This window comes from Diorhabda carinulata, chromosome 4 (genome assembly GCF_026250575.1).
Source record: "Diorhabda carinulata isolate Delta chromosome 4, icDioCari1.1, whole genome shotgun sequence".
Taxonomy (NCBI): Eukaryota; Metazoa; Arthropoda; class Insecta; order Coleoptera; family Chrysomelidae; genus Diorhabda; species Diorhabda carinulata.
This window is the reverse complement of record NC_079463.1, coordinates 4,509,104-4,536,613: the sequence shown is the minus strand read 5'-3', so window position 1 is coordinate 4,536,613 and position 27,510 is coordinate 4,509,104. Positions and strand designations below refer to the sequence as shown.

Sequence of the window (27,510 nt, the reverse complement as noted above, 5' to 3'; positions counted from 1 at the left end):
AAAGTTTCCTATGTCAACTTACTTGTGGTGGTAGTTGGAAACTGGCGCGTGCGTTTCTAACCAAAATGAGAAACCAAATTTCGCTCTATTGAAGTTTATAATCTGTTATGATTGTATCGTTTATAAATTGGTTAATTTTTAAAGTTGGTAAAAGCTCAGTTCGCAATAACGGTGTTTCATAAAATTATTAAAATTCAAATAAACTTAAAATACTTCGATAAGTAGTTAAATATTCAATATTCGTAAAAGTATTAAGGTGTTGATGTAGAACAATTGTTGATGTCCTCTTTTATATTAACTATTTGCGATTAACGAATTGTTGTTACTTGCTACGTCTATATCAACGTTTCTTTCAACATTTTTGTCTGTTCATCCAAAATATTTTTCGTATACTTTCGGGAAATTACTTGATGGTGAATCAAGTCTCATAAGCTTTGCATGCGTTTATTTTTCTTTCAAAATGGCATTTGTACGAAAATCGATGAACTTTTTCTTTGGTTAGTTGAGTTTTAACTAGTTATTTGATAAAAATGACACATACCACCCATTTTGGACCCAATTAAAATGGTTCAATCGATTTGATACGGCACTCACCGTCACCCATTCCAATATCGTTTACATTGGGTCAAGACTCAAGGTTGGGACAAGCTGGTCTAGATGGACGATAAGTTTTTGAAAATAAAAAATATGACCCATATAAAATATGTCGTACAAAAGCTTATCTATAATGACTATGACAGAATATAGTCGTTTTGAATGTACTCACACTTTATTTAAATGAAAGAATTAACGGGTACAATTATCCTTTCTAAGGTGCGACTAGACAACAGTTACTGAATGAGCGATGATGCCATGACATGTGCCGAAAACGAATATCATCTTCATCATACGTTTCACCTCACAGTATAATATAAATTGGAACATTTGAACTAGTTTGACAAATAATACAACAGAGAATGATATTCAAGTATCTTGGACTTGACATAACCAGATATCAAGACGTAGAAGACGAGGTAAGAGGAGTCAGAGCTAATAAGGTCACATGATATCTTCATAACTTTGTGTAACCAAACAAACACCTGAGTCAAGAAACAAAGACACGAATTTACTAAGCAGCAAACAGATTTATAATAACTTATACATCAGAAACAACTCTTGGAGACCACAGAGATGAAACCTCTCATAGATAACATTATCAATGGATATTACAGCGTAAAAAACAATGGAACCAACTATATGACGAATGAGAGACGATATACTGGTAAAAATAGTCTCCAATTGGAACGCGTAGTAGAGGTCGACCACGAATGAAGTCGAGTGTCAATCTAAATATTGAGGAAAGAACAGGTGATAGACGTATTGTGAGAAAAAGAAGAAAAATTATCTTTTTTATCACTTATGGTTGCCATACACGTTACTGTTCATCAGAGAGGTAAACCTGTGCAGGTAGACCGGGACAACCTCTGCAGGCAACGAACGCAAGATCGAAAAATCGATTCTTTCGAGTATCACCTGTGCAGGTGTCCATAATGTTTATATTTTACGAGTACGTAATCTCCTCAGGAAGTAATTGTCACAATAGAATACAGTTCAACCTCATAATCCTCTTGAATTTACCTTTACAATGTGAACAGTCTCTCTACAAGAAATTCTCAACTACTAAGTGAATATCTCTAATTAACAGTTAATACTTTTCTGATGAACCCAGAAATGTGTCGAAATTTTTCAAAATAACCAGTTTTCATAGACGCTTTCCATGAATTTGTTGATTGGATTCGTTATATAAACTCAGTGAAAAGAAGCATAGTTAATACCACGTATACAATTAAGAAGATAAATTGCTGAAAGCGAGAGTTTGACGGGATATTATCATCAAATTAACGTAGGTTACTTGTGTATAAAGCGTCGTATAGATCTCAACACACTCATTAAATTGGTCGTTTATAATCCTTGGTAACTTGGCTATTATGATTGTGGAGTTTGTTTCCACATTGTTGAAATTGATAAGGTATGTGTTACAGTTTATGGCCTATGTGGGACAGAGATTTATGATAGACGTAAAGGTGTTTAGAATATTTTGGAATCTCTTACTGTTTTGTTTTAAATTTATTTACTTAACCATAAATGCTCATACAAGAGGTTCCATCAGGATTTTCACAAAGATGGTGTCAATAGTTCACACAAATGCAAGAAGAAAAAAATCGATTAAAGAAGCTGAATGAGTGAAATGTTGATGAGCAATAAGATATTTGATAACCACCCTAAAACCTATCAATAGTCGGTAATGTATACAAATAATTGGAGAAATTCTAACAAAAGTGTAAACGTTAAAATGACAACTGAAGGTAATGTTGATGATGATGAAAAAACCCTAATGATGGCAATACACTCTACGTTTCGCACCCACTCTATTGTCCCAATATTTTATTTCTATTCCTCAAGGTAAATTCATACCTCAAACGAACTAATCCAGTTGGTAGAGAGGAAATTATAGAATTTGTAGCCGTGGTTCTATCTATAAATGTTTTAACTGAAGACAAATACCAAATATGATTTTGATCATAGAAAAAACGTTGGAATCTTTATGTAGAGTATAATATGTGTTTTAAACTGAATTTTTAACGCAAATTGCTAGAAAACAATGTGGCAAAACCGGTGGAAAGCTACAAAGAGTGTTTCATAAAAATTCCTATGCATCAATTCAAATATATCATAACTTGTAATGACTAGTCTCTAATTCTGTGATGCTTTACATTCTCAATACTATTGCTATTAGAACAAAAAAACAACTAATATAGACTACTTTTAAATCCTTCCGTTTTTGAGCAAAATATCATCTACACACCAAAACTTTTAAGAGTTTTTCATTAATGTCAATCATAAGCTAAGTTGTTCTAAATAATATAAATAGGAGGGGCAGAAACCCAAAATAACTTCATGTACTTAAAATCAAACACTTCTTCGTGCTACATTCATAAACAAGGATAATGTTATCCTGGTATATAATCCAGTTGATCATTTATAGACGTTACGCTCTGAAATGTAAAGCCTTTTCAATCTATAGTGAAAATACATCTTCTCCTTCGTAATTAAATACTTGAAAGGAAACGATGTATGTTCATATCCATTATATAATCCGAATATTTGAAGTAAAGTAGTTCTAATTGAAATGTCTCAGCTGCTACACCATTGATGCGCAATTTGAAAATGCATCTGATCTGCTAATTAACTTACCTAAATAGCAGAATATCTCAAATTAACGATGTAGTTTAAAGTTACAAACGAAGTAAACTTTATCTACAATCTATAGATTACGTTTTATAAGCTTATAGGTAATAAAAGTAATTTGTAATGTCTTTTGGCCGAATTTACCATATCAAAAAGTTATCTGCATCCTATCTGGACGAATTCAAAATTACTAATTCATTAGCTGTAAAAGGACCAGTGAGTTAAAGTCGAATGTCTTTGTTGCTTTTGATTGTATAATCTGCGATGCTTTATGCGAAAAACAGACAATGGAAAAGTCGCTTTTATTTCAAGAATTATTGGTCTTTCTCATCTCATCACCAACATGTAAAGAAACTTTACACTAACAATTCCAGTCATTGATTAACTTGCTAACCAATGATAGATGAATCCAAATTTCACATTATCTTTTTTTACTTTGTTTTTAATCAAACAATTTTTAGTATCTTTTGTTCATACTTCTCATACTTGTTTCCACCTTCCATACGTACTATACTGTAATGCAGATAAATGTCTTTTCTTTCTATTATTTTTCATTATATTAGAAAAATTATTTGCACAATTAAGTTACAAAATCCCTAAATCTTGAAGCTGTCATCTGCCCTATTATTTACGCCCCTTTTCTGTTGCGAAAGGCGACACTTCATCATGCCGTTACACGGAATATCCCATGTAACAAATCTTTAACCATATTCCATAAACATTTTATGAAATGTCTCCGTAATTCTCGAATAAATCCTCTTCACGTCGACAATCAGTCTCAATTTCACATGATTGTGTCATAAAAATATTTTATCGTCGGAAAAATATATTAAATATAACAAATGACATACATATTATACAGATACATGTTTTTATGTGATTTTGATTAACCATCTTTTCCTTGTTATCTAGCGTTTGATCATGCTCATGAAAAAAGCTGGCTGCTTTATTGTCAAAAAATTGTAGACAAAAGCTTGTAAAAACTACAAAACAAACATAAAAATAACTGAATAAACATACAAATGAAATCAAATTGCAATATAACAAAAATTTAAACTTGGTGTTCCATGTTTCCACAAGTGACAGTGTTGTCAAACGTTTTGTTTTGCTAATTTGAAAAATATTTTAAATTAAAAAAGTGAACGAAAATTATAAGTATAATCGAAGTTACTTCTGTAATTAAAGTTTGCTCGTGACATTCTAAAAATATCGGTAAGTACCTAAAGCTTAACCTAACTATTAACAACCACCAGAGTTTACTTTTTTTACGTTTTTGGATATTTTTATTTTTATTAATTTTTTCACTGACATATCTGAATACAAATCGCAGTAATCTACATCACTTTTTTATCACGCTTTTCGCAGTTTATTCCACATTTAGTTAAATGACCTACATATAAAAATTTTTTTTTGTTCGTTTTCACCCCTCCATCATAATACGAGCTTTTTTTTCAACCTCCGATCGCTCCGTGCAGACACTACACGGCAGAATGCCCTGTAGATGACTGCGAAGTACTCGCTCTATACATTCCACCATTGTTGACATTCAGGCGTCAGTCGGCGTTATGCTACAGCCACGTAAACATATCCGCCATTATTGATACTCCTGCCAAATTGTAAATCCATCGGAGAATGACTCATGTGTATGGGAAAAACTTCATGAGTGATGGTGTTGTGCGTGAATGGTGTCGAAAGTTTAAAGATGAAGGGGGCCGAGAACGCAAATCTGTCTTTTCAGATGACTTGGTTCAACGAGTTGAGAGAACCACCAACCCTCCGTGTCTGCTTTTAATATCCAAGAACACTTGTGAATATTTTTTAATCCAAAAAAAAGATGTGATTTAGTTTGTTCCCCAATGATGGGTATTGGTCTGATGAAAAATGAACCAGACATGTTCAAGTAGAAGTGACAGCGGAAAAAACTTTACAGTGGTTAAAAAACCGATTACATAAGAGCAAGATCTGTTGAAGGTTGGATGATTATATGATAAACAAAATAAAAACGGCAAACAAAATACTCCAGTCTGAAGAGAAGAATCTTAATAATCTTCAACAAATATGATCAAATACTTATACTTTAATTTTGATCGAGTCAACACCATTTTATATCAAAAAAGAACTAAAATCAAGATAAATCATCACGGAAAACATATAAAAAGGTTTACGATATAAAAAGTCGAAGGAAAATATAACTAATTGCATTAATGTCACGATTTATTTAATCAAAAAGTAAATTTAAACTATAGACAGATATAGTAGGATCGGTGGAAGTTTTCCATTACCTGACGGAATCTACGATTTATCAAAGATCGATTGTCTTATTCACAAGTCCAACTTCAAGACATACGCAATGGTTTCTTTAAATTGACAGTAATAATAGAAAAAAGAGACAAGGGTCGCCGATGAAACCGTTGTGCAACTGTTGCAAAACCCTAGTGGAATCGTTCCATGCCACGTTTCGGAGAGCTTTTAATTTGTGCTGGGTGATTGAATGAATTAATGATTGAATTCGATCATGAGGATGAGGAAAATAATATTGGAGCTCATGATTCATTAGCATAATTTCAAATTAAAATGTTTTTTATATACATATAGAGCTGAATAAGTGCTGGAGACACATTACAAAAAAACTAAACAAAATAGTATCATATAGTGTAACACTAGTTTAAGTTTAATAAAAAATAATTTCGTTTGAATAAACTAAACAAAAAACAATCAATATACCTCGATGTAAAAAATACGTTTGTCAAAAACTAACAATTTACAGAAATAAAAAACGGCGAACATTCACACGTTCCCCATCACTGCTACCGGCGAGTAGCAGCAACACTAACTTAACCTAACCAAGGACTTAAGCGAATTTTTATATTGAACGTGTATTTATTGTTAAAATCAGTTCTTTTAAGAACTAATTAGACTTTTTAATTAATTTTACATCGGAAACTAAAAAGTAAGTACATTATCAACTTGTAAACTCAACTCAACTGTTTTCATTCTTATTCTTTACCTCCTGACAACCATTTTAATTTTTCTTCATAGAACTACGAGTAAATATTGACAGATTGACATTTTTACGAAAAATAAATAAACAATGTTTAGATCAAAACGATTTCCATTGATATATATTCTGAAGTACAATTTGCGATTGTCTATGGGATATCGACGTCTTCCTGGAAATTGATTTGATTTGTTTTGCTTAGATTGTACATCGTCTTAAAACTACAGATAGTCTTTTATGCAATGTCGTTTCCGTCAGTTACGATCACGAGCTATCCGGATTTAAATCAAGTTTATATGTTATTGTATACAAGGTTAGCCATAGGGAAACTTTCAATACTTTTACCAGTGTCAACTCCTCTTCTATATTAATTTACAGGGTGATTTGTGAAATTTACTATAAATTACTACACGTACGAAATTCATATATTCAATTTAAAGAATTCGAAACAAAATGTATGGTCAGAGAATAAAAATATTGAGAATGTCCGATCGTGCGTCAGTATTATCTATTGAAATTTATCGTTTTCGGACATAAACACAGATAAATATTGTCTCCCCAAAACACATTACGCTGTCATCTTCGTACGAATATTTATGCTGAAATTTAATCGGGTTTCTGTCACGTTCAATGAATTATAAGGATACAAGGAGGCGCATATATTACCTTGGATAGTTATTAGTTGCAAAAATATGATGAACACACTGTTTACACTATCGAAATTATAGTATTTAAATAGTTTTGTTTTGTAAGTCATTTAATGTTACAATTTCAATTACAATAACCAAGTTATCTTCTTGGTAAACTTTGTACTCTCAATAACTTTATCATCATACTGAACACACTGTTTACTCCACCACTACACCAAAAATTATACTGACGCGCGTTTCGATAACTAAGTATCGTCTTCAGAGACTGAAACTCAGTAACTGCGAGAATTTAAGAAGATTATTCAATTCTAAATATCATTTCAGAAACTTATAGGGTGGTCACCATTTTGAACAATATAAAATATAAAGTGATTATATTAGTGATGATAAGTTGGCAGTTTCGCTACGTCAAAGCACGTTCTAGAAACTAATGGTTGCTTATATTCATAGTGAACACACTATTACCATCAACATTCACAAATACTTCGTTTTTCGTTAACAAACGAACGAATATTATTAAAAAAGCTTGATTCACCACCCCTATTAACAATCGTTTTAGACCAGAAAACTCATAGATTCTCGTAGAAATATGAAAAAATAACCTAACCAAAAATAAAGTAAATTATTGTACGTCCTGTAGGTCATTTCTTGATAATCCCACAGCTATCTAATATGTTTTCAGCACAAAAAATACCCTTATAATCAATCCATAATAAAATATTTATTTGCCCAATTTAGTCTAATTTTTGTTGACGTTGTTTCAATGATCACACAAAACAATTGATTGTTTTGAATTATCCTCTATATAAACATCAATAATTGGTTAAATTGTCAAATGCACGCCGATGTAAACTTTAATTAGTAAGTTCAGTTCGAAGTTGGACAGCACTTAATATTTTTGATGCTATGAAGTTACCCAACTTTTTGAGTATAACTTCACAATCATGAAAGCGGTAAACAACTATACTAAATTAACATTTCATATACCATTTGCAGAATATTGAGATCGCAAAATGAGAATAATTTAGAAGAAAAATAATATTAATATGAAATTACTGCTGGGAAAACTTTTACTTATTTAAAATCCTTCATATTCCTCAACCAAATGTTTTTTAACTTTGTCATCATCAGCATCTAATATTTGAATCACAATTTACTTCAAAAATTTCAAAACCTCATTTGGACTAATGTTTATAATGAGGATTGCTCATTAATGGAATGATTTAATATTAAAAAATTTACGGTTTTTAGCAAAGTATTCAAAGAGAAAACATTCATGAAAATAATTAACTCCATTCTTTTATGCGAAAAGATATATTAATTATATTTAGCCTCGAGAAAATCCAGTTGCCGTCATCATAATAGCTAAGAAAATAGTTTCTATTGTTGTTTTAAATATAAGAAAGAATCTAATTAAATTCATTTTATTACAGCCGTCATGAAGAGAAATCATAAAGCAATTTAACTCATGTTATGTTGATGTCGAATTAAAAAAAATTCATTAGTAGAATTAAATTAAACTTCAGTTTCCTTACTAAATCGTCCTCTATCTACACTCTAAAAGTATTAAAATCAAAGTAAATTTAGTAAAATTTGATGTGATATTATTCTTTACATTCACTGGTAAATTTTCTAAATATCTTTTTAACTTTGCTTTTTATATATATAGTGCTCAAACATTCTAGTTATCTTTATTAATTTCCTTTTATTCTAAGCAAATTTTGAATTTTTCATGTAAATTCGTATTTTCTGTTTATGTTGGAAACAGAACGAATAGAATACAGCAGATTCCTGTTTGATTATATTTTCAAAAAATATAAATCCAATTTCTTTAGTAATTTCCATCTGTGTTCCTCATTTTATTTTTTTCCGCAGTTCTACAGCTGCCAGGCTGAAGTTCAACCACACCAAGCACTCAACCAGTACACCACCATCCCATTAAATTCAACCTCAACAGCTGGGATTCAGTTGAAGGCTGCAACTATTCCTGTTTTCCATAGATAAGTCCCAGTGTTTTTAATTTACAACTGCTTTGTGCTTGTGCTCTTTTGGATACACAATTGATACTATTTTGTTTAATAAATTTATTTGTTGATTAAAATTGTTTTGAAAAAAAGTATCCAGCAAGGGAAGGTGAGGTTACAAAACTAATTCAGAAAAAAAGCTATAAGAACACGAAAAAAACTTCAAACCTCCATAACACTCATTTCTTCAATCACAGTAGTCCCAAATATTTAAACGTTTGCTCACCCAGAGGACTTTACAACGATTTTTTTTAAATTTTATCTTCTTACACTTGAAATATTTATTGCGCTGTTTGCTAATGTCTCTTTTGAACTGTCATTTGTGGCTCTGTGGACCAAATGAATTGTATTGAGTTTAGTATATCACCTACCTCCAATCCTGATGAAATTTCACATAAATAATGTACATGAAAATGAGAAAGTGATTAATTATATTTCGCTTACGGAGAGGTCGATGTAGATAAGGGTTTTTTTTTTACTAATTACGATTCGCGCGACCGATAAAATGGTCCACAAAAGAATAGAAAATCGAAAACAGGCATCTTCTCCCAACCTAACCTAACTTAATCTAGCTCAATTTAACCAAACGTAACCTAACCACGGCACCGTTTAGACGCCGTTCGAGGAATCTGTAAGTAGCTCAGTTACAGTGGAACCGCCCACTACACGTACTCAAACCTAAAAGATGCTGCCATCTAGCAGCAAAAATTCGGATGGAACTCAAAAACTTCCGAAATTCAGTTCCTTATATCTCCTTTATTTGCAGGTTCCCCAGGATCAAAATCTTGTACCACTACGTCATTATCCTCGAATATTGTTCCAAAATCTACTTTAGTTCGCAGAATATGATAAAATTATTGCGTTTAGGATCAGAGGTGCAATAGTGGCAAAAATTGAATTTTGGTTCATATTTGAATATCTTAGTGAACGATATGAAACTGTTTTATTTGTTACAATTCGGCGGTTTACGTGTTAAGAGACAAATTCGCAAATGTTTAAGTGAGGCTTTGAGTTTATATCAATAAATCATTTGAGATAATTCGTGTATAAGTATTGATGAAATGAATGTTTGTGCCGAATAAATTAAAACTGTGATAAAATTCAATTCGCTGGTAAAAACCATTTTGAAAATAAAGGTTTCTCTTTCAATATACGTTGGGGAACAAAGAAAATGTAAAATCCGTCGAGCTCAAATAAACAAAAAGTTTTCAGGAACTCTTTAGTTTGGTTAATCGAATTTTGCTTACGAATCATTAAAAAATCAGAAAATAAAAACTGACCATTAAATTATGTGATCACACATTTTTTAACGTAAAATTACTTATTTTATCGGTAATGCTGATATGTCGGGACCATAAAAATTCCTATTGCGTCTTAACTTACTCTTTATTCCAATTCTCTTTCTATCCTGAACAATTCCCGAGCGCTAGAACATTTTGACGACCAATAACTGAAATTTATCCCTTCGAATAATAGGGTATTATTGTTTTATTAGTTTCGTTTGGGAAATCTTACACCTTGGAATTTTACGTCTCTACGAATTTTGTCTGTATAAATAGTATGGAAGAAAAAGCAAGCAACAATTATGGAAGCTATTAAGTGGATGAACAAATAACATTAGAAATTAGACAACGAATTAACGGAATAATAAATAGAAAATAAAAAAGAAAACGTAAAAAAACTGGGCGAACTCACTATAAATGATAACAAAGTTTGGTTTTTAAAAAATATTCAACAACAAATAGTAAATTGAGAACGAAATCTAAGATTACAAAAAACACTGTATGATTTCAATTATCAACTTATTTCAGTTTTAAAAGGATTTAAAATAAAGTCGGGAAATTAACTGAATAAATTAATAATTAGAATTTTAATTATATAGTTTGGAATATTTATCTTAAGCGGTATTGATTATTTGAACGGTATTTTCGGTTAAATTTGTTAAGTTTGTCAAAGAATTTTGGTCTCAAGAAAAAAGAAAATACTTGAACTCAAATTAGAAAGAGAATACTAATGATTAGAAAAAGAAATTAAGTTCAAATGACTATTTTATAAAATATATCTGAAACTGGGAAAAACCAAATTGATAAAGCTATTGAATAAATATGTTTCAAACGAAGATTTCTCAAAAAGAGATTAAAATGGCCTGAGCGGATTAAATCCCAAATTCCAACTGAATAGGTTTGCATCTCATTATCGTTCAAATTTTACAATTTGTCCAAATGTAACAACTATGCGGTAAAAAAACATGTTTTGTAAAAATACTTTGGGTATGAGGGTATTATAAACTCGATTTATTAGTAAAACTTTCTAAAATTAGATAAAACTGATATTAAACACATAAAACTATATTTTTCAGAATTAGTTTCCTGTTAGCGCAAATGTCATGATAAGGTCAGTAAATGTGAAGAAACCGGTTCAACGCTAGAAAACCAAAATCCAAGGGGGTGAGATCATCAAAAACTGCAGAAAATTTGAGATTATAAACACATTGGGAACAGCATACATAATTATAATAAATATTTTTTTATATTTGAATTCTACGTAGATGATTTAGTTTTCAAAATTTACAATTATTCATATAGGCAGATGTAATTTGGGCGCTAAAGGATTAATGTACTTTTTACAACATGTAAACTAGACGCCAAGACCGAAGGGTCATTTTAATCCAATGTGTATTTTGGGCCCTAACCGACTGAAGTACATGATTTATGAAATACAGTTATTTATTAAATCACCGACATTTATAATAAGATATATTTTTGTATTTTTAGATTTTCCTATAAGAGAAATGATCTATTATCACTTAAGGTCTGAAAAAATTTACCGTTAGAGGGGGCTACTTTTCACTTTTTTTAAATGAAAAATCTGCCCTTAATAAAGTTTCCTCACAACATTTTTGTAACACTCTACAGAATAAAGTAAATTTTATATTTCTTTATATTTTTATTTAGTACTTAAGTACATATTACATATAAAATAACCTACTTAAAAATCTCTCAACTTTCCCTTTATTGGGTTATTTTATGACTCGACCTACCTGCACTTCTTAGCGCCGAAAATACATGTCGGATTATCTACCCTTCTTGGTCAGACAGGTAAAGAAGGATGGTTAGCGCCCAAATTACACCCCCCGATTCATATTACTATCGATATTTTTTAATAAAAATTGCAGCTTATTTTCGTAACCAACAAAATCTGGAATGGTTTAGGCACTAACTTCACTTAAATTAAAAAGATTTGCCATTTCTATATTACTGTCTTTTGAAAAAAATTATCTCAAACTTTTCGGTATTTGAAGTTAACTCTAGTTAGTTCTCGTTATCACTAAAGAAAGAAAAAGTACTAGAGGAGGCTAACATATACAATAAATAAATAAATGAAAATAGTTCCACTAATAGTACGATTTTCATTTGTCCTTGGTCTTGGATTTCTTTGGATGGAACTTTTATTGATTCGATTCTCACTTCACTAATAAAATAACTAATAGTTTTCCGCGTTGGATATCTTTCGTTATAATCCTACCGACTGCGCCAAATATATATTTTATAGTAATAACTTTGATTTTATTACCAATCACAAACTATGAAACCGACAGAAACTACGAATATAGATTACATACTGAGAAATGAATATTTATTTGGTATGCTTAGTTTACACTAACCTTCGCAGTGGTTCCGGAAACTAGAGGATACGCAAGCAGTACAAATTATGTAATTAAGGTTATTACTATATAGGTAGTACATTTGGATCAACAGGTTACGTTGCTAAATTGCAGCCTAATGTTTATTATTAATTTAGTAAATTGGGAATTAAAAACGGCGATTTTTTGAGCATTCCCTGTATATGATTCAATTTACTCACAAGTATTAAAATTCGCACTGTCAACAGAGAAATTTATTTCGGCGTATTTGCTTTAAATCAAATATATACAGTTTTTTAAATTATGCCGTACCCAACTCGGCTATACAGAATTAACATACGAGAGATAAAAAATTAATAATGAAACACCGACAACTTGAACGAACTTTTCAATTATCAACTAGGAATTTATTATATCCATTCAATAAAGTCCCAATTTACGAGTTTCTTATTAAATCATATTTACGAAACTCGCTGGAAATTTTACAATTAGAAAATATTATTTCTTCGATCTCTGGACCATTACGTGTTTTTCTTTGCATACATCGTTTAATATTATTACATTTTATGTGGGCGTTCTTTGCAAAAAGACCTCCTCAAAGACAAATTAGGTTAGAAAGTGGCAGATCTAGAGTACGATGCATACTGAATGACACAGAACATACCATAAGAATAAGTATAAGCTTCGTTAGGTTAGGTTAGGTTAGGTTAGGTTACCTTCGTTTTTATTTAGTGGAAACAACATAAAGGATTCTCGATGCCAGTGCCCTCGATTGTACGTGGCAGAACTAATTTATTTTCGCGGTTCATTTAAATTTAAAACACAGAATATCTACTGTATTCTCTGTTATTCATGTCCAATGAGAAGTACTTTTTAATTTTACAATTGCGGTTATTTTTCGTAATAACTGTCATTACTTTGTCAAGTAATTGTGTTAAATAGTTTCCCTTATAACAGAAATTGCTACTCTAGCTCAGATTATCTTTAATATTAACTCCATGGTCTCCCTCCGTAAGTTCTTTCAATGGGATACGGTAGCAAACTAGAAATTCAAGAAAATTTACGGTTTCATATGAAAAATCTGAAGAAGAACGAAATTTGCGATAGACATCGGTAACAGATGTTCAAAATTTCGTGTGCCTTCGTGGTCCCAAACAAGCGTTACATAAAAATAAATGAGCGGTGATATAACAAGGGAGTTATGCCCTTCGCAGCCCACTGCTTTGATTGTTTTTTTTTGTCTCGGAAGTGTAAAAAAAATCCATGTCAATTGCACTTTTAATTAAAATCAATAATGTACCCACTACTTATTAGTTATTTTTTGTCGAACATCATTATCTTCATTATTCTACGACTTTACGAAATTCGATTCCAAGACAAATGGAATTGTGGAAAATTTCAACAGAATGAAGTTTTTAGTCGTTTCTGTATTTTTAAGTAAATGGTTTTGTTCAATTTACATAAAACTCGTATTATGTCGAGAACAGTACAACTGGGAATGTATGGCTTGCCTTAGCTGCAAATTTTTAACTTTAAGTTAAAAGTATTTCCATCCAACCGAATAGTTACCGTATTCGACAAATTTAATCAACTAGCGGATATAGCGAGCTGTAATAAAATTACAACTAAACAAAAATTGTTAAAACGGTAACGATTTTTTTTGTTTCCGCTCCACATTCGAAAGCAAAAACACTTGTTCTTTCCCGATTATCTATTCTCTAGTTACAAGACTAAAGCAAAAAACACTCGCAACTAGAACGCGGCGATGAGGTAATTTCAATGAATTAAAAAATAAATTCATTAGATAGTTAAAGAATATTTTCATACTTAAATAAACTAAGTCAGCTGTGCTCTGGTTACTAGACGACTGTTGGGTTACATTTGTTATTTGTATCGTCCAATATAATAATAATAATTTAATTTTAAATAAGTATTTAATAGAAAATGCTTGAAACTTATATATCTACATTCTAACCTTAAAGCAAATAATACACGCGAAGCTCCCGCCACTTTTCATACCATCTTCTTTTTTATAAATCTATGTTATTTTGATGACTTTCACTATATTTTATTCAAACCAGCTTCAATTCGATCCACTAACAATTACAACGAAGCACCAGAAGATTTATACTTCTCAAATTTTTGAAAAAAAGAGAAGACAGTATCTGTTTATCAAACCCTTCATACATTATTTTAAATAAACACAAAAGATCATCATCACTCTCGATAATGTACTTTGAAATAAACCTCTATACTCTATTACTCTATTACTCGATAATTCGGACCATTTGGTGTGTGACAATATGTTTATATCATTTTAGTCAACACTCGGTATACTATATTATATTATATTTACGTATCTATTGTATTTCGTTGTTCGTTACATTCTGTAAAAAATAACAGCGTATACGTATTCCCAGAGCCATAATAATTAAAAATGGCAACTCTTTTGCTATTTAATCTTTTGGTCTCTGCTTTTGCGGCATTTTGTTTTTTATTCATATACCCCGGCAACTGCTCGCAAAAAATGCAACAGTGCCAGTACACTAATATTGCTAATCTCCCCGTAACATAAAAGAACTAAAGGATAGCAACCTTTAATTGTATTATTTCTTTATAAAAGACATACGGCCTGTGTATTGAGTAATTATTTTGAGAGCTTATCTTTGTGTTGAATAAGTGAATTAACAACAAAAGTAATTGAGAGTATCACGAAACGAATTTATTTTTTACTATTATTAAGTTTATTATGAACAGACGTCGTTATTGTGACTACATATTGTCGTATCCTGAACGGTTTAAGTGAACAGTTATTGGGCATTATTACATTTTGCCATTGATCATTGACCATGTGATCTCCCGACCCACCAGCTAGACAACACGTATTACATTAACATATAATTTGTACCATTAATTAATCATTTTAATATGTATTATTTTATTCTGAATATATAAAATATTGTTTAAATGGAAATAAAAATATGAGGTCCTTTTGTTTTTTATGAACTCACATTTATATCTAAGCTCAAATCTATCGTTTTCAATAAAGGTTCTGATAGGCAACATATATTACGAGAAAAATATATGTGCTGCCTATAGAAATTCTTTGAAAATGTTTCAATATTATTGAAAATTGAATGAGATAACTAAAAAATTATATTTCGACTTTATCCTGAAAAAAAAAATAGAATTCTCGTCATACTACATAGATTTAGTGTTAAAAAAATGTAAGAGTCTGATATTTATATTCTCTGAATGAAATTTGACATATCATTTTAATCTGTCAGAATAGACAATTTGTCAAATTTCAGATTAGCGTCTATATGTTTTTAGAAGATATATTGGTTGAGAGTAATTTAGTGCCCAAAAAGTTATTAAATTGCTCAATATTTTGTTATTGCTCATATTATATACACAAAAATTAGGTAAGCATAGTTAATTTTATATTAACTATATTTTTAGAAACATATGCATACGCTTTAATTCGCCGACTGTATTCTTATAAAAATTAAATTATTTTTATACTGTCTATTAATCTTTTCCCATAATCAAAACGTTATTATTACATCTTGTGTATTTGTGTGAAAAGATTGGTTGAAAGAAATTTTTCATCGAAAATTTGAGTCGGCCATTATGTGATGTGTTTGTGGCGGTAAATTTAAAAATAAACCTACGACTATAAAATTTTTTAGCAGGTATTTTGAATACATGTATATTTTTACGGTAAGTCTTACTGGAAACTAATAGAAATTTCATGATAGAAGCTCTAAATAATCCAACGATTTTTTTCAGCATTTTATAAATACTGCTGTTACATTAGAAATTCGTTTTCTGGAAAAGTGTAGTGTTAAAAAATGGAACCTTGTGCTCCCGGTACTGAAGATGATCCTCCGATTATGTATTCTTCACTTACTAAAAAGGTACTTAATTCTTGTATTTTTATTATTGAAATGTGTAGATTTTTTTACAATTTGTACAAGTGTAGGTAAGTAAGGATTTTTTTTATTTTAATCTTTATTTCAATATTGCAGATTGCAATAATTTTCATTATGATGTTTAAATTTTTAAACATCACAACAAAGTATGTACAAATACTGTTTTTCAAAAAAAAACAGTAAATACCTATGTAACCCTATGAAAAACGAATTCAACAAAAAATATCAAATTTTCTTAAACACTCATGTATATCAAGTCATGGTACAGGTTTCTAGTGAATGTGAATATGTCGCACATATTTTTATCATTAAATATGAATATTTTTAAGAAATGGTAAGCACGTTATTTATTTAACAAGGTTCTTTTATGCTTAGAGAATTGGTGACCACATTAAAATTTACACTATATCATCTCTAAAACTTTTATAATCATTCATTTAATATATGTTACACTACTACCAATAAAATGTTTTAAAGAGCATTCAATTGCTATATGGTACTTCATTATCTAAGTTTATGTAAATCAACTTAGATACGATGTTTAATATAATTTTCGTAGGTTGGTGATAAAACCTTCATATCCTTATTTATATGAACATAAATATAACTTTTAGCTATTTGACATAACCATATTGGTTTTAAGTCTTGTCCATGGTTAAATTTATTCAATATATAATCAAATTACAACAAAAACTTTCTTTGTAAATCTGGAAAATTACTCTGTCAAATCATTTTAATAAATACTTATAATTTAAATACGTGCCTGTTTTCATAAAGTTATTATATTTTCTTGAAAAAAAAATCTATAGCTTCATCTAAAAATACAACTTCTATTATAAGTAAATGTATTTGTTTTATTTCCACTTATTTATCTTGTTATTGGAGTAGATGTCCATCAATAGATTGAAATTAAGGTCTGAGGTATGGGCGGTTCAAGTTATTTATCATATCCTTACAAATATTAACTGCTCTTATATGAAACTTATATTTCGGTATAATTTAACCGAACTAAGTTTGGTTTAAACCAGTTTCAAATTAACTGATTACTCGATTATTTAACACATTTGCTAACTACAAGAAATATGAAAAAAAAATTATCATTTTCTCTAAATTTTGTAGATAAATATGTCCAATTATGCTTGTTATTTTCTTCTTTTCTACTTAACCAAAGCCTGATTGGGAAAATCTTCAAATATCTCTATGAATTTAGAATTAAGATAAAATGCTGTTTTCTATTAGTTGATAATTTCAGTGTTTTTGAAAAAGTGTGTAGTGAACGTTATAATTTAAAAAAGGAATTTGGTTGCAACAAATTCTTTGGTACATCTTTAAATGTGACCTTTGTCAAGCATTATGAAATCTACAACCAATAGATAAGTAGTTCGGGAGACAAAAGTGCAACTACTTAAAACGATAAAGATTAGAATGAAATTTTATTTTGGCCAGTTTGTTTTGCCAAATTCCTTTTACCTTTCGACAATATTTTAATTCTAGTGACATATATTATATTTAAAAATGAGTGACATATGTGACATGTGCATTTTTATGGATAAAAATCAGCTAACTAACGTTTAGAAAAACTTAGGTTACTTGGTCGCTAAAGGCACTAAATGTTCTGGAAGAGCTGTGACTATTGAAAAAATTGAGAAAAACTACATTTTAGAAAATAGACAAGAAGAGTTATTCTTTGATAGAGGCACTATACTAGCTCATTTAAAAAAAATGAGAAAGATATAAAGACGTGGATTAAGTGATTATAGCTGTTCAATTTAAATGCATCACTGTAGAGACTTTTGGCAAATGTGAAACCAAGGAGGAGCTTAATCACTTTATGGTTGTAAAGTTCTATAATATTGGAGAATTATATTGAGATGAAAATGTTGTCTTGTAGTATTGAGGAGCCTTTTTTAATGTCTGTTATACTTTTTTATGAAAAAAAAAAAATAAATATTGTGTCGAAACCTAAAGTTTGAGATTAAAAAATAAGCATTATTAGACCATTTTTTGGGTTGTGAAATGTATTAAAAGTGTAACATCAAAAAGAAAAGTGTAACAAATAGATGGTATTATATCATTGGAGTAAATTATTAGACTTTACTATTAAACTATCTACATATTGGTTTCCATTTAAGTTATTTGTATGTATGTTTTTATTTTCTACTGAATACTAAATATATAGTTTTTCTGGTGGAAAATGTAAATCCAGTAAGTTCCTCTAATCATAATATATTTTCAAAAATGTAATAATAGAGATGACAGAAATTCTTACGATTTATGATCTTGAAGATGTCAGTGCCGAATATAATTGCATTTGCATTTTATTTGGCACTCTTCCCTTAATAGTTCATAAGAATACTGTCAATTCTAAATATGATTCATATACTTGTTCCAGTTCATTGGCTAATTGCTTTTTCATTTGGGTACCACATAATTCTTAATTTTAGTTTATATCCGTTAAGAAAATCATATTTTGTCTGTGCATAACAAGACTTTTATAAATTATTAATTTTCAGGAAAGTGAACAACAGCGCTTACTTTCCCAAAAAGCCTTTTTAAAAAACGGAAAATATTCGAACGTATTTGATTTAACTATTCAAAATGGATCTGAGCATTGGTATTGTAATGCCTGTGAATGTCCAGTTATGGGACGTGTTTTTCAACATGAGTTGGGCAGACGACATGCTCTATCCATATTTAATACACACCATAATGTGGAGAATCTTAAAAATGATACTCCACCTCCTGAAACTGTTGTCGAAGTAGCACCAGGAGAACCAATACCACCAGGCTTTGAAGATGCCTGTAGAGTATCTATCATTCAGGTAATTTGTTATTTTACCAGATAACAGTACAGTATATTTTTGGTTTTATGAAATTAGAAGTAGATTTTAATTTTATTGGTATATTGTTTTAGGAACGTCTAGATGGGTTCAGATTTGGACCTTTGGTGGCTTTGGAATATCTTATAGAACTGCAAGATGACGATCCTTCAAAGGAACCATATTATTTATGCATATTATGTGATAAAAGAGGAGATCCACGTACTGTTTTAACTCATCTAGCTAGTTACAATCATATTTCTCAGGTAAAATTAATTTTTCTGTCCATTAATGTTTCATAAGTATTGATTTGAGGATTTGAAAAATAATTTTCAGTACTTACAAAAACATTTTCCGACTTGTTGGCGTTTACTGGCTCCTTATAATACCAAACAGTATAGAAGAAATTGGCAGACGACACTGCAAAAAATTGCTGAAGGTATAGAGAAAAAATTCGGTCGACTGAAACCGTACCCAATCGAAAAGGATAAGTTTCAAAAGGACAGGATGCACTATCTTAAAATTGTTGGCAAAGGAAGGCACTTCTCAGAAATGAGTGGCTATACTTTCGAAGAGCTTGTCGTACACGACGAGTTAACGAAAAATGTAGACAGTAAGTTAATATTTTTTCTACTACCAAACTTGTATATAATCGTAAAGTAGAATATTAGCTTCTTATTGAAATGAGAAGGAATATATTGGTGACAATTCAGTAACATCTAAACTGGTAAATTGGTTAATGAATTTACAATGAAATTCCTGTTTTAAAAAAATATTTTCCGATACTATAGACCTAAATTGATATAGTATGTTCCAAGTATTCAAAGTTGGTCCTTTGATCTCTTTTTAAATGTGATCAAGTATTATATTGCTTCAAAAAATAAAATACCAATTCTCCTAAATAATTTCTCAACTTGCCTTTTTGTTATAAAACATTTTCTTGCTATAAACTGTTTCTAAAATCCATTCTTATTGAGATATCGAAAACAACAACAACACAATAATTTAAAACCTTCCTCTTTTTAATATGCAATGCCTATTAATTAGAAAAACCTCATGTGTGTGTGAGTTAATTGCAATTTACATATTTTAGCTCCAGAAGAGAAACAGAATGAGCCGTCTTCCTCAAATAATTGGGGTGCTACAACAGCTTACATAGAAAAACCTTTCAAGAAGCGTAGTCCTTCTCCTCCCGTCGTAAATATGCCTTCAAAAAAGACAAAAGGAAACGCTCAAACTAATCCGAGGAAACAAGAACCAGCTTTTTCAACAGTAGTTCAGAGTCAGAAACCACCTATACAGAACAGCAAAGAGGGTGGAGGTTAATATATGTTTTTATAATTAATAATTTTTTTAAGAAAACATTTATATATATATATATATATATATATATATATATATATATATATATATATATGTATATATAATTTTAGCACCTCAACCAAATAAAGTGGCGACTCAAATTGTTCAGAAACAACCAATCAGAAGAAGATCTTTATCAAGTCTATCGAGTCTTTCTGATAGGAGTGACAATAGTGATAAAGCTAATAGAAGGGATATGTATGCTTCTCAAAGAGGAGGTAAACCTCCTGATGTCCAGCTTTCATATGGAAGGTACATTATTCTGTATTGAGCTATTGAAATCACAATAAATTGTCTCATTGTTGAGAAATGATGTAAAAGTTTAATCATATGATGAACATATTTCTTTCAGGCGGAGATCTCCAAGACGTAGATCTATTCCTAGACGTAGAACACCATCACCTACTAGACGTAGGTCTCCATCTCCTAGGCGAAGATCTCCGATCAGACGTCGATCCAAATCTCCCTCATTCAAATCTGAACAAGAAAAAGAAAAAATGAGAAAAATGGAGGAATACAAAAAACTTGCAAGGGCTATTGAGAATGATATGTTTAAAACATTGAAACAACATGAGAAAAATCCAGAAAAACATCCTCATTATAATGAAGAATGGAAAAAATTTTGGAATCGGAGGTGAAAAATTAATGATTGGTTCAAATTATTAGAAATACATTTCATATTGTAGGTACAAGGAATTGAAAAACGAAGGCAAAGACGCTTCCAAATATGATTTCAAACCAGAATGGATAGAATTCTGGAATAAACGTTTAGTTGAATTACACAGTGACGAATTGAGGAATCGCAAAGAAGCGTTGAGAAAACGTCTAGCTCTTCCAGAAGAAATTAATCCGATTAAATTTAAAATTGGAGCAGGTACCTCTATGAATGTGCAGAAACCGCTTCCCATGGCTGCACTTCCCGATCAGGATAATGATGTTATCATTATCGAAGATAAAGATGAAGAAAGAAAAGTGATTTGGGACGATGCAACGAAAAGCAGAGGTAAACATTTCATACTAATTCAAGCTAAAATAGTTAAAATGAATATTCGAAAATTTAAATGTCATTCCTGTTGTATCTTATTGCTTATAATATTCCCTCACTTTATGGTAAGTTTAATATCATAATTACCACCTCACATGGCAACTTATTTTATATTAATAGAAGTACTGATGATTCGGTTTATATGGTATTTTATTGATATTGAATTTATTGACAAAAGGGTTGAAGGTATTCCTCTAACATCAACACTTCACAGATGTTCCTTTATTACACAAAAATGTCTCCCAATAAATAGAAGAAAGCTGATCAGATTTCATATTTGTAAGTATATATAGTTTTTGTGAAAATTTTGTATAAATATATATAAATAAAGAGATTATGACTTCTGATTTGATTCCCAAAAACCAAAATAGCAAACTACAGTTGTAACACAACTTCACAAAAAGTGTAAATGAAGTACTGATACTAGTCTTGTTTTATGAGATTTAAGGATACATTTCTTCTTATACTGCTGAAACATTTTAAGCATTTTCATTTTTTCTTTCATCAAGAACAAGGTATAAACTCTGTCATTGTTTATTCACTTGTTAAGAAATATTTTTTATTCAATAGAAACTTTTAGGTCTGGAATTTTCAATTTTTTTGAATTGGTTGGCAACAAGTTGGTGTAAATTGATATGTATTGTAGATTACCAATGAAAGTATTCTATCACTGTTGTATAATTTGGATACCTCTATTAATATAGGTGATACATTTCCAATTTGCACTATAGGTTGGGGCCTCCAAACTGGTCTGTTCTTCACCAACGTTCCCAATCCTCTCCCATTAATTATTTGTAAGTCTTCATAGAGATTGTCCTCCATCTTAACCCTCTTTAATGTTTTTTAATTGCCTGGTATTTCATCGATTTCTCTATTATTTCTGATTCTCCAGCCTGTTTCGTATATTTTAATTCCTCCATATATTAATAGGTGAAGGAAGTAGAAAAATTAAGAGACGTTCACCGAGTCCTCGACTGAGAATATCTAGAGAAAGGAATCTTACCAAGAAAAATCGTAGTCCTGTTCGTTACACTCGATCGAGATCTAGATCTAGAGACTACCCAATCCAGAGTAAAAAGAAACTACTAAATGATAAACAACGAATCAAAAATGCTTCTCCTATCAGTGACATATCGGACAGTTCAAGGTAATTTTTTTCTTACAATAATTACATCTTAATCTTGTTATTTTAAAGAAAGGTAATATATTACCTCCTTTCTATAATTTCAATATAAAAAATATACAGTATGTCTTTTTAAATCATTTTCAGGGATGATTCCAAATCGCCTTCAAGGGAAAGGAGTTATGAAAAGAAGAGACAAATAAGGGAGAGCTCATTCGAAAGAGATTTACGAGGCAAGGAAAGAATTAGGACTGTAGCTGATCTACCTTGGGAGAGAGATTCAGGTATAATAGTGAAATTAATTAGCCTTACAACTACTGGTATTAACATCGTTGTAAAAACCATAGATTAAATTAATGTTCGTGAATACAACTAGAAACATTTTTTATAGTATACAGAAATCCTTATCTACCACCTCCAAGTATGCGGGATGTTGTTCCGATTCTCGAAGATAACGACGATGACGTGGAAGTTAATGTTGTCGATGTTCTTCGTATTCTTACGGCGCTTGAAGAACGTTTAGGATCTTTGGGTCCCAAAGTTGTCGATCTTTTGGCTCAGGCTTTGGCGATGGAAAAAAGTGAGGCTAACAGTTCTGAACAACTTTTGGACAATGAAATAAATTGTGTCCTTTTTGAAACTATTAAAGAAAAATTGAAAGGTGAGTGAATTCGGTTAAATTTGGCTTTTACAAGATTGATGAAATACAGGTGTAAATTCCTCTTTTTTTCTTATTACTTTCTCTGCTGTTTGTCTCAGTATGAATATCTCGTCCTGAGTACCTCTAAAGGGGTCGGAATTCAAACTGAGCTTTTTCTAATATTTCCCTTAATCTCTTTTCTATGATTCTGGTAAATATTTGCACCACATTTCTCAATAAGGTAATGTGTTGATATAGTGGTAGTGGAAATAATGTGATTACAAAATTGTGTCACATTCATGGCATACTTAGTATGTTTCATATAATTTCAGGTCAGATGTTTGCTGGATTAGTGGACCACATACAACAAAGAGCCTTCAAAAAGGCGATAAAGAAAATAGCAAGTTTAATCCATTTGGCAGGAAAAAGAAAAGGACAACGAGAAAAGTTGCTTCCAAAATTACCAACTGTTACTGCTACTGGTAAAGTAGACAAAGCCGCCATCGCCAAACAAATTGCAAATGCATTAATTCTTCAGGGAAAGACTGACGTAACTCAAGCTGAATTAGAACAACTTATAAATGCAGTGGTAAGTTGAAAATGATGTCTTTATTAATGAAGAATTGCTAAAATATCAATTTCAATATTAGGTGCCAAAAAATTGTATGTAGCAAAACGCAGATAAGTACAATATTGCTGAAACTCATGATAATCGCCGGATGTTTGTAAACAATTTAAAAATTTTCAGGTCGGTATGGCAGAAGCGTCTAAAGTAGTCAGCAAACCTATAACAACGGCTGGTTTCTTAAATATGATCAGTGGAAACGAATTTGGAAAGAAAGAAACTAAAACAATTATCGATTTGGACAAAATTACAGAACCATTAACGCCAAGTCCGGGAAAAACGTCTATAAGTAACATGGAAAATTTGTCAGATTCTGATTTACAAACGCTTCTGCAAAATTTCAAAGATTTATCTACAGAAGAACAACATAACTTGATAAATTACCTGAAAAAATTAGAATACCAAGAACCGGACAGAGTTGAAAAGTTGAGAAAGTTTGTTAACTTGGAACCAAATTCAAAAACAAAAGATGAATCGATTGACAGCATCAAAGATTGTTCCAATGAAGGTGTAGAAGAATCTAAAACCAGGAGTAAATCTAGTGAAAAGGGTAGTCCCTTCTCAAATAGATTTGAAGATAATCTTGGAAACGAAGAGGTAACAATTACAAAATAGTTATTTACCTAATAAGGCCGGAAAAGATATTTCATTTAGGATCAATTAATCACATATACAAACTATAAATTACTGTTAATGATGTAAATTATAAATTTAACTAACAACTGTGGTTTTCATACATGTTTGATTTGGAATGTTTATCTAATGACTAAAATTGTCTATTTTACATATTAAAAGAAACACAGAAAAGAGAAATTTTTCTTAAAAAGCTATTAGAGTGCTACAAGATTAACCTAACACTGGTCTAGAGTGAAATGATTTGTTAAATGTACATAACATAGCAACACTAGTTTATGAGGGAAGTTATAACTCATTGAGTCAATGCAAAGACCTATAAAATGCAAGATCATTTTTGAATATACTAATATGTTAATTTTTTTGTAGTTGGAAAATGTTGAATCTGATGAAGAAGAAGAAACAGAAAAAGATAATCACAATGAAGCGGAACCAGAAAATGATAAATCTGATAAAAAAGTCAATGTAGATTCAGAAGAGGATGAATATACTTTCGAAGATGTTGTAAAAACCGTCTCTAAAAACGTAAAAGAGAAGGAAATGGAACAAAATAAGAAAGTAGTTGAAGAAACGATGAAATACGACCAAAACAGATCCAATTTAACCAACGCTAAAGATCTCATATCGCAGCTTATGAGTAATATTAGTAAAAACAATTCTACAACAACTAAAAATATTGATTTGTTAGGATTAGGCCAACCTGCTTCGTCTAATCCCCCACCTACAAGTACAACAACAACTATGGATTTAAGTAGATTACTTAATATTAATGTTGCTAGTTTAGCGAGTATTGTGAATAATGTTAAAAATATGTCGGCAAATGATAATCAAAGTAATTTTAAACCAACAATGTCAAACAATCAACCAACGTTGAATTTTGATTTAGGACAATTGAAATCAGATTTCTTAAAAGAAGGACAAAACAGTGGTGCAATAGACAGAGACCATTTTGATATAAATAGACCGTTGGACGTAACTAATAAAAATTTTCATGTAGGATCAAATCAAAATGATGGACCTAGAGGACCAGATATTAACAGAATGCCACTTCGAGGTGAAAATGACAGGTTTGGATCTGGAGTTTTTGATCGATTCGGACAAGGAGGTTCTGATCGCTTTGCGCCAGTAGGCCCTGATCGATTTATACCCACAGAACCAGATCGATTTAGACCTGGAGGTCCCGACCGATTTGGACCTGGAGGTCCTGATCGATTCGTACCAGGTAGTTCTGATCGATTTGGGCCAACCCCTGAACGATTCGGACCGGGAGGCTCTGATCGATTTGGTCCCGTTGGTCAAGACCGATTCGGATCCAATAGACTTGGTCCAGGAAGCTTGGATAGGCATGGGTCAGCTTTAGATTTTCAAATGCCTGGAATTCCAGATAGGTATGGTTCAGGAGGAAATGACAGACTTGGGTTAGGAGGCCCCGATAGGTTGGGACCGGTTGTGCCAGATAGATTCGGGACAGGATCTGATGATAGATTTAAATCAGGATTTGGACCAGGACAGGATAGAGCAGCGTTAGGTGGCCCAGGTCGATTAGGGCCCGGATTTGATGATAGAAGTTTTGGTAATACCGGAATTAATAGACAGCCTTTGAATTCACTAGGAGCGCCAGGATTGAATGGACCACGAATGATGGGTACAAGACAGGGAGGACCAGGATTAGGAGGTGCCGGAAATTTCGGGCTCGGTAAGGGTCCGTTTGATGGTGACGCGTTTAATAAAAATAGATCAGGTCCTGGTAATCAAAGGAACTTTCAACGGTTACCGGCTCCAGATTTTTCAAAACCTAGTGGTAACTTGAATAGGTGGTAAATGCTTAAGTTTTAGTTTTATATTTAATTGTAGTTTAATATTGTACGATAATTATACAATAGTTAATGTGGATTTTTTTCTTCTTAAACTCACTTTCAAGATAATATAAATCAAACAATGCCGCTACTTGTGGATTAATATCTCTCTGAAAACTAGGTCCAAAAAGTACTACCTGCACCTCTCTATTTTACATTTAAATATATCCACGAATATTATTTTTGATACAAATTTTACCCTAATCTATGTGAAATATTCAAACTGCAAGTGTTTACTAAAACTTCCATATTGAAGGCCTACGTTACTCAAAATATACATTAAGTATATAATTTTCACCTGTAACACAGAATCGAGTTTGTTAATCAAAATCAAATTACACGTTTTTTTATTTTTCATGACGTACACTTAACATAACTATTATTTAACCACCGTCACAAGTGGATAAAAGTCCAGGTAGTATTACTATATATGTGCAATCAAAATCTAATAATTAATATTTTACATTAATATCAATATTTTATTAAGAAAGTTGTCAAACAGGTAGTTACCAATTCAATTTATTTATACTTTAATATTATCGAGCATATACTTGAGAGAAAAGTTTGGGCTAGAAATCATACACCAGCCACGAATTCGGACCTCAAAACAGCGCTCACTTAAGCATGTTATAACATCAAATAAGATTGAGTCCAGAAACTTATTCGATCCATAAAAAGCGATTAGAAGCTTACATTAGGACCAGGGGAAGGAATACTAATAATTGATAGGTTACTTTCAAATAAATTATTATTTTTATGAATTTAAGCTTGTATTTTTTTCACTGTGTTTTATTGTTTAAGATTCCTTTTCGTTTAATATTTTTTCTTTACAAAAAAAATAACTCAATAACAACATAAACCACACATTATAAAACTAATACTAATGGCTTTGAAATGCTGAAAAGAATGGAAGCTACAGATTTGTTGCT

At 30.9% G+C, this 27,510-nt stretch overlaps 1 protein-coding gene across 2 annotated transcripts; it reads left to right on the top strand.

The window, feature by feature from the left end:
• The first annotated feature begins 15,810 nt into the window (after positions 1–15,810).
• LOC130892270 (uncharacterized protein CG7065-like) lies at positions 15,811–26,618 on the top strand. Of its 2 annotated transcripts, XM_057797551.1 has the most exons (15): positions 15,811–15,968; positions 16,336–16,463; positions 18,992–19,300; positions 19,393–19,563; positions 19,634–19,910; positions 20,391–20,618; positions 20,731–20,911; positions 21,012–21,293; positions 21,346–21,662; positions 22,635–22,851; positions 22,975–23,111; positions 23,219–23,488; positions 23,800–24,056; positions 24,216–24,689; positions 25,095–26,618. In XM_057797551.1, exons 2-15 carry the CDS (start codon positions 16,398–16,400, stop codon positions 26,544–26,546), a joined length of 4,638 nt encoding a protein of 1,545 aa, XP_057653534.1. In that variant the 5' UTR covers positions 15,811–15,968; positions 16,336–16,397; the 3' UTR covers positions 26,547–26,618. The 2 variants fall into 2 exon arrangements, with proteins under 2 accessions (XP_057653534.1, XP_057653535.1); XM_057797552.1 differs by lacking the exon at positions 16,336–16,463 and having other exon boundaries at positions 15,835–15,968.
• The last annotated feature ends 892 nt before the right edge of the window (positions 26,619–27,510 follow it).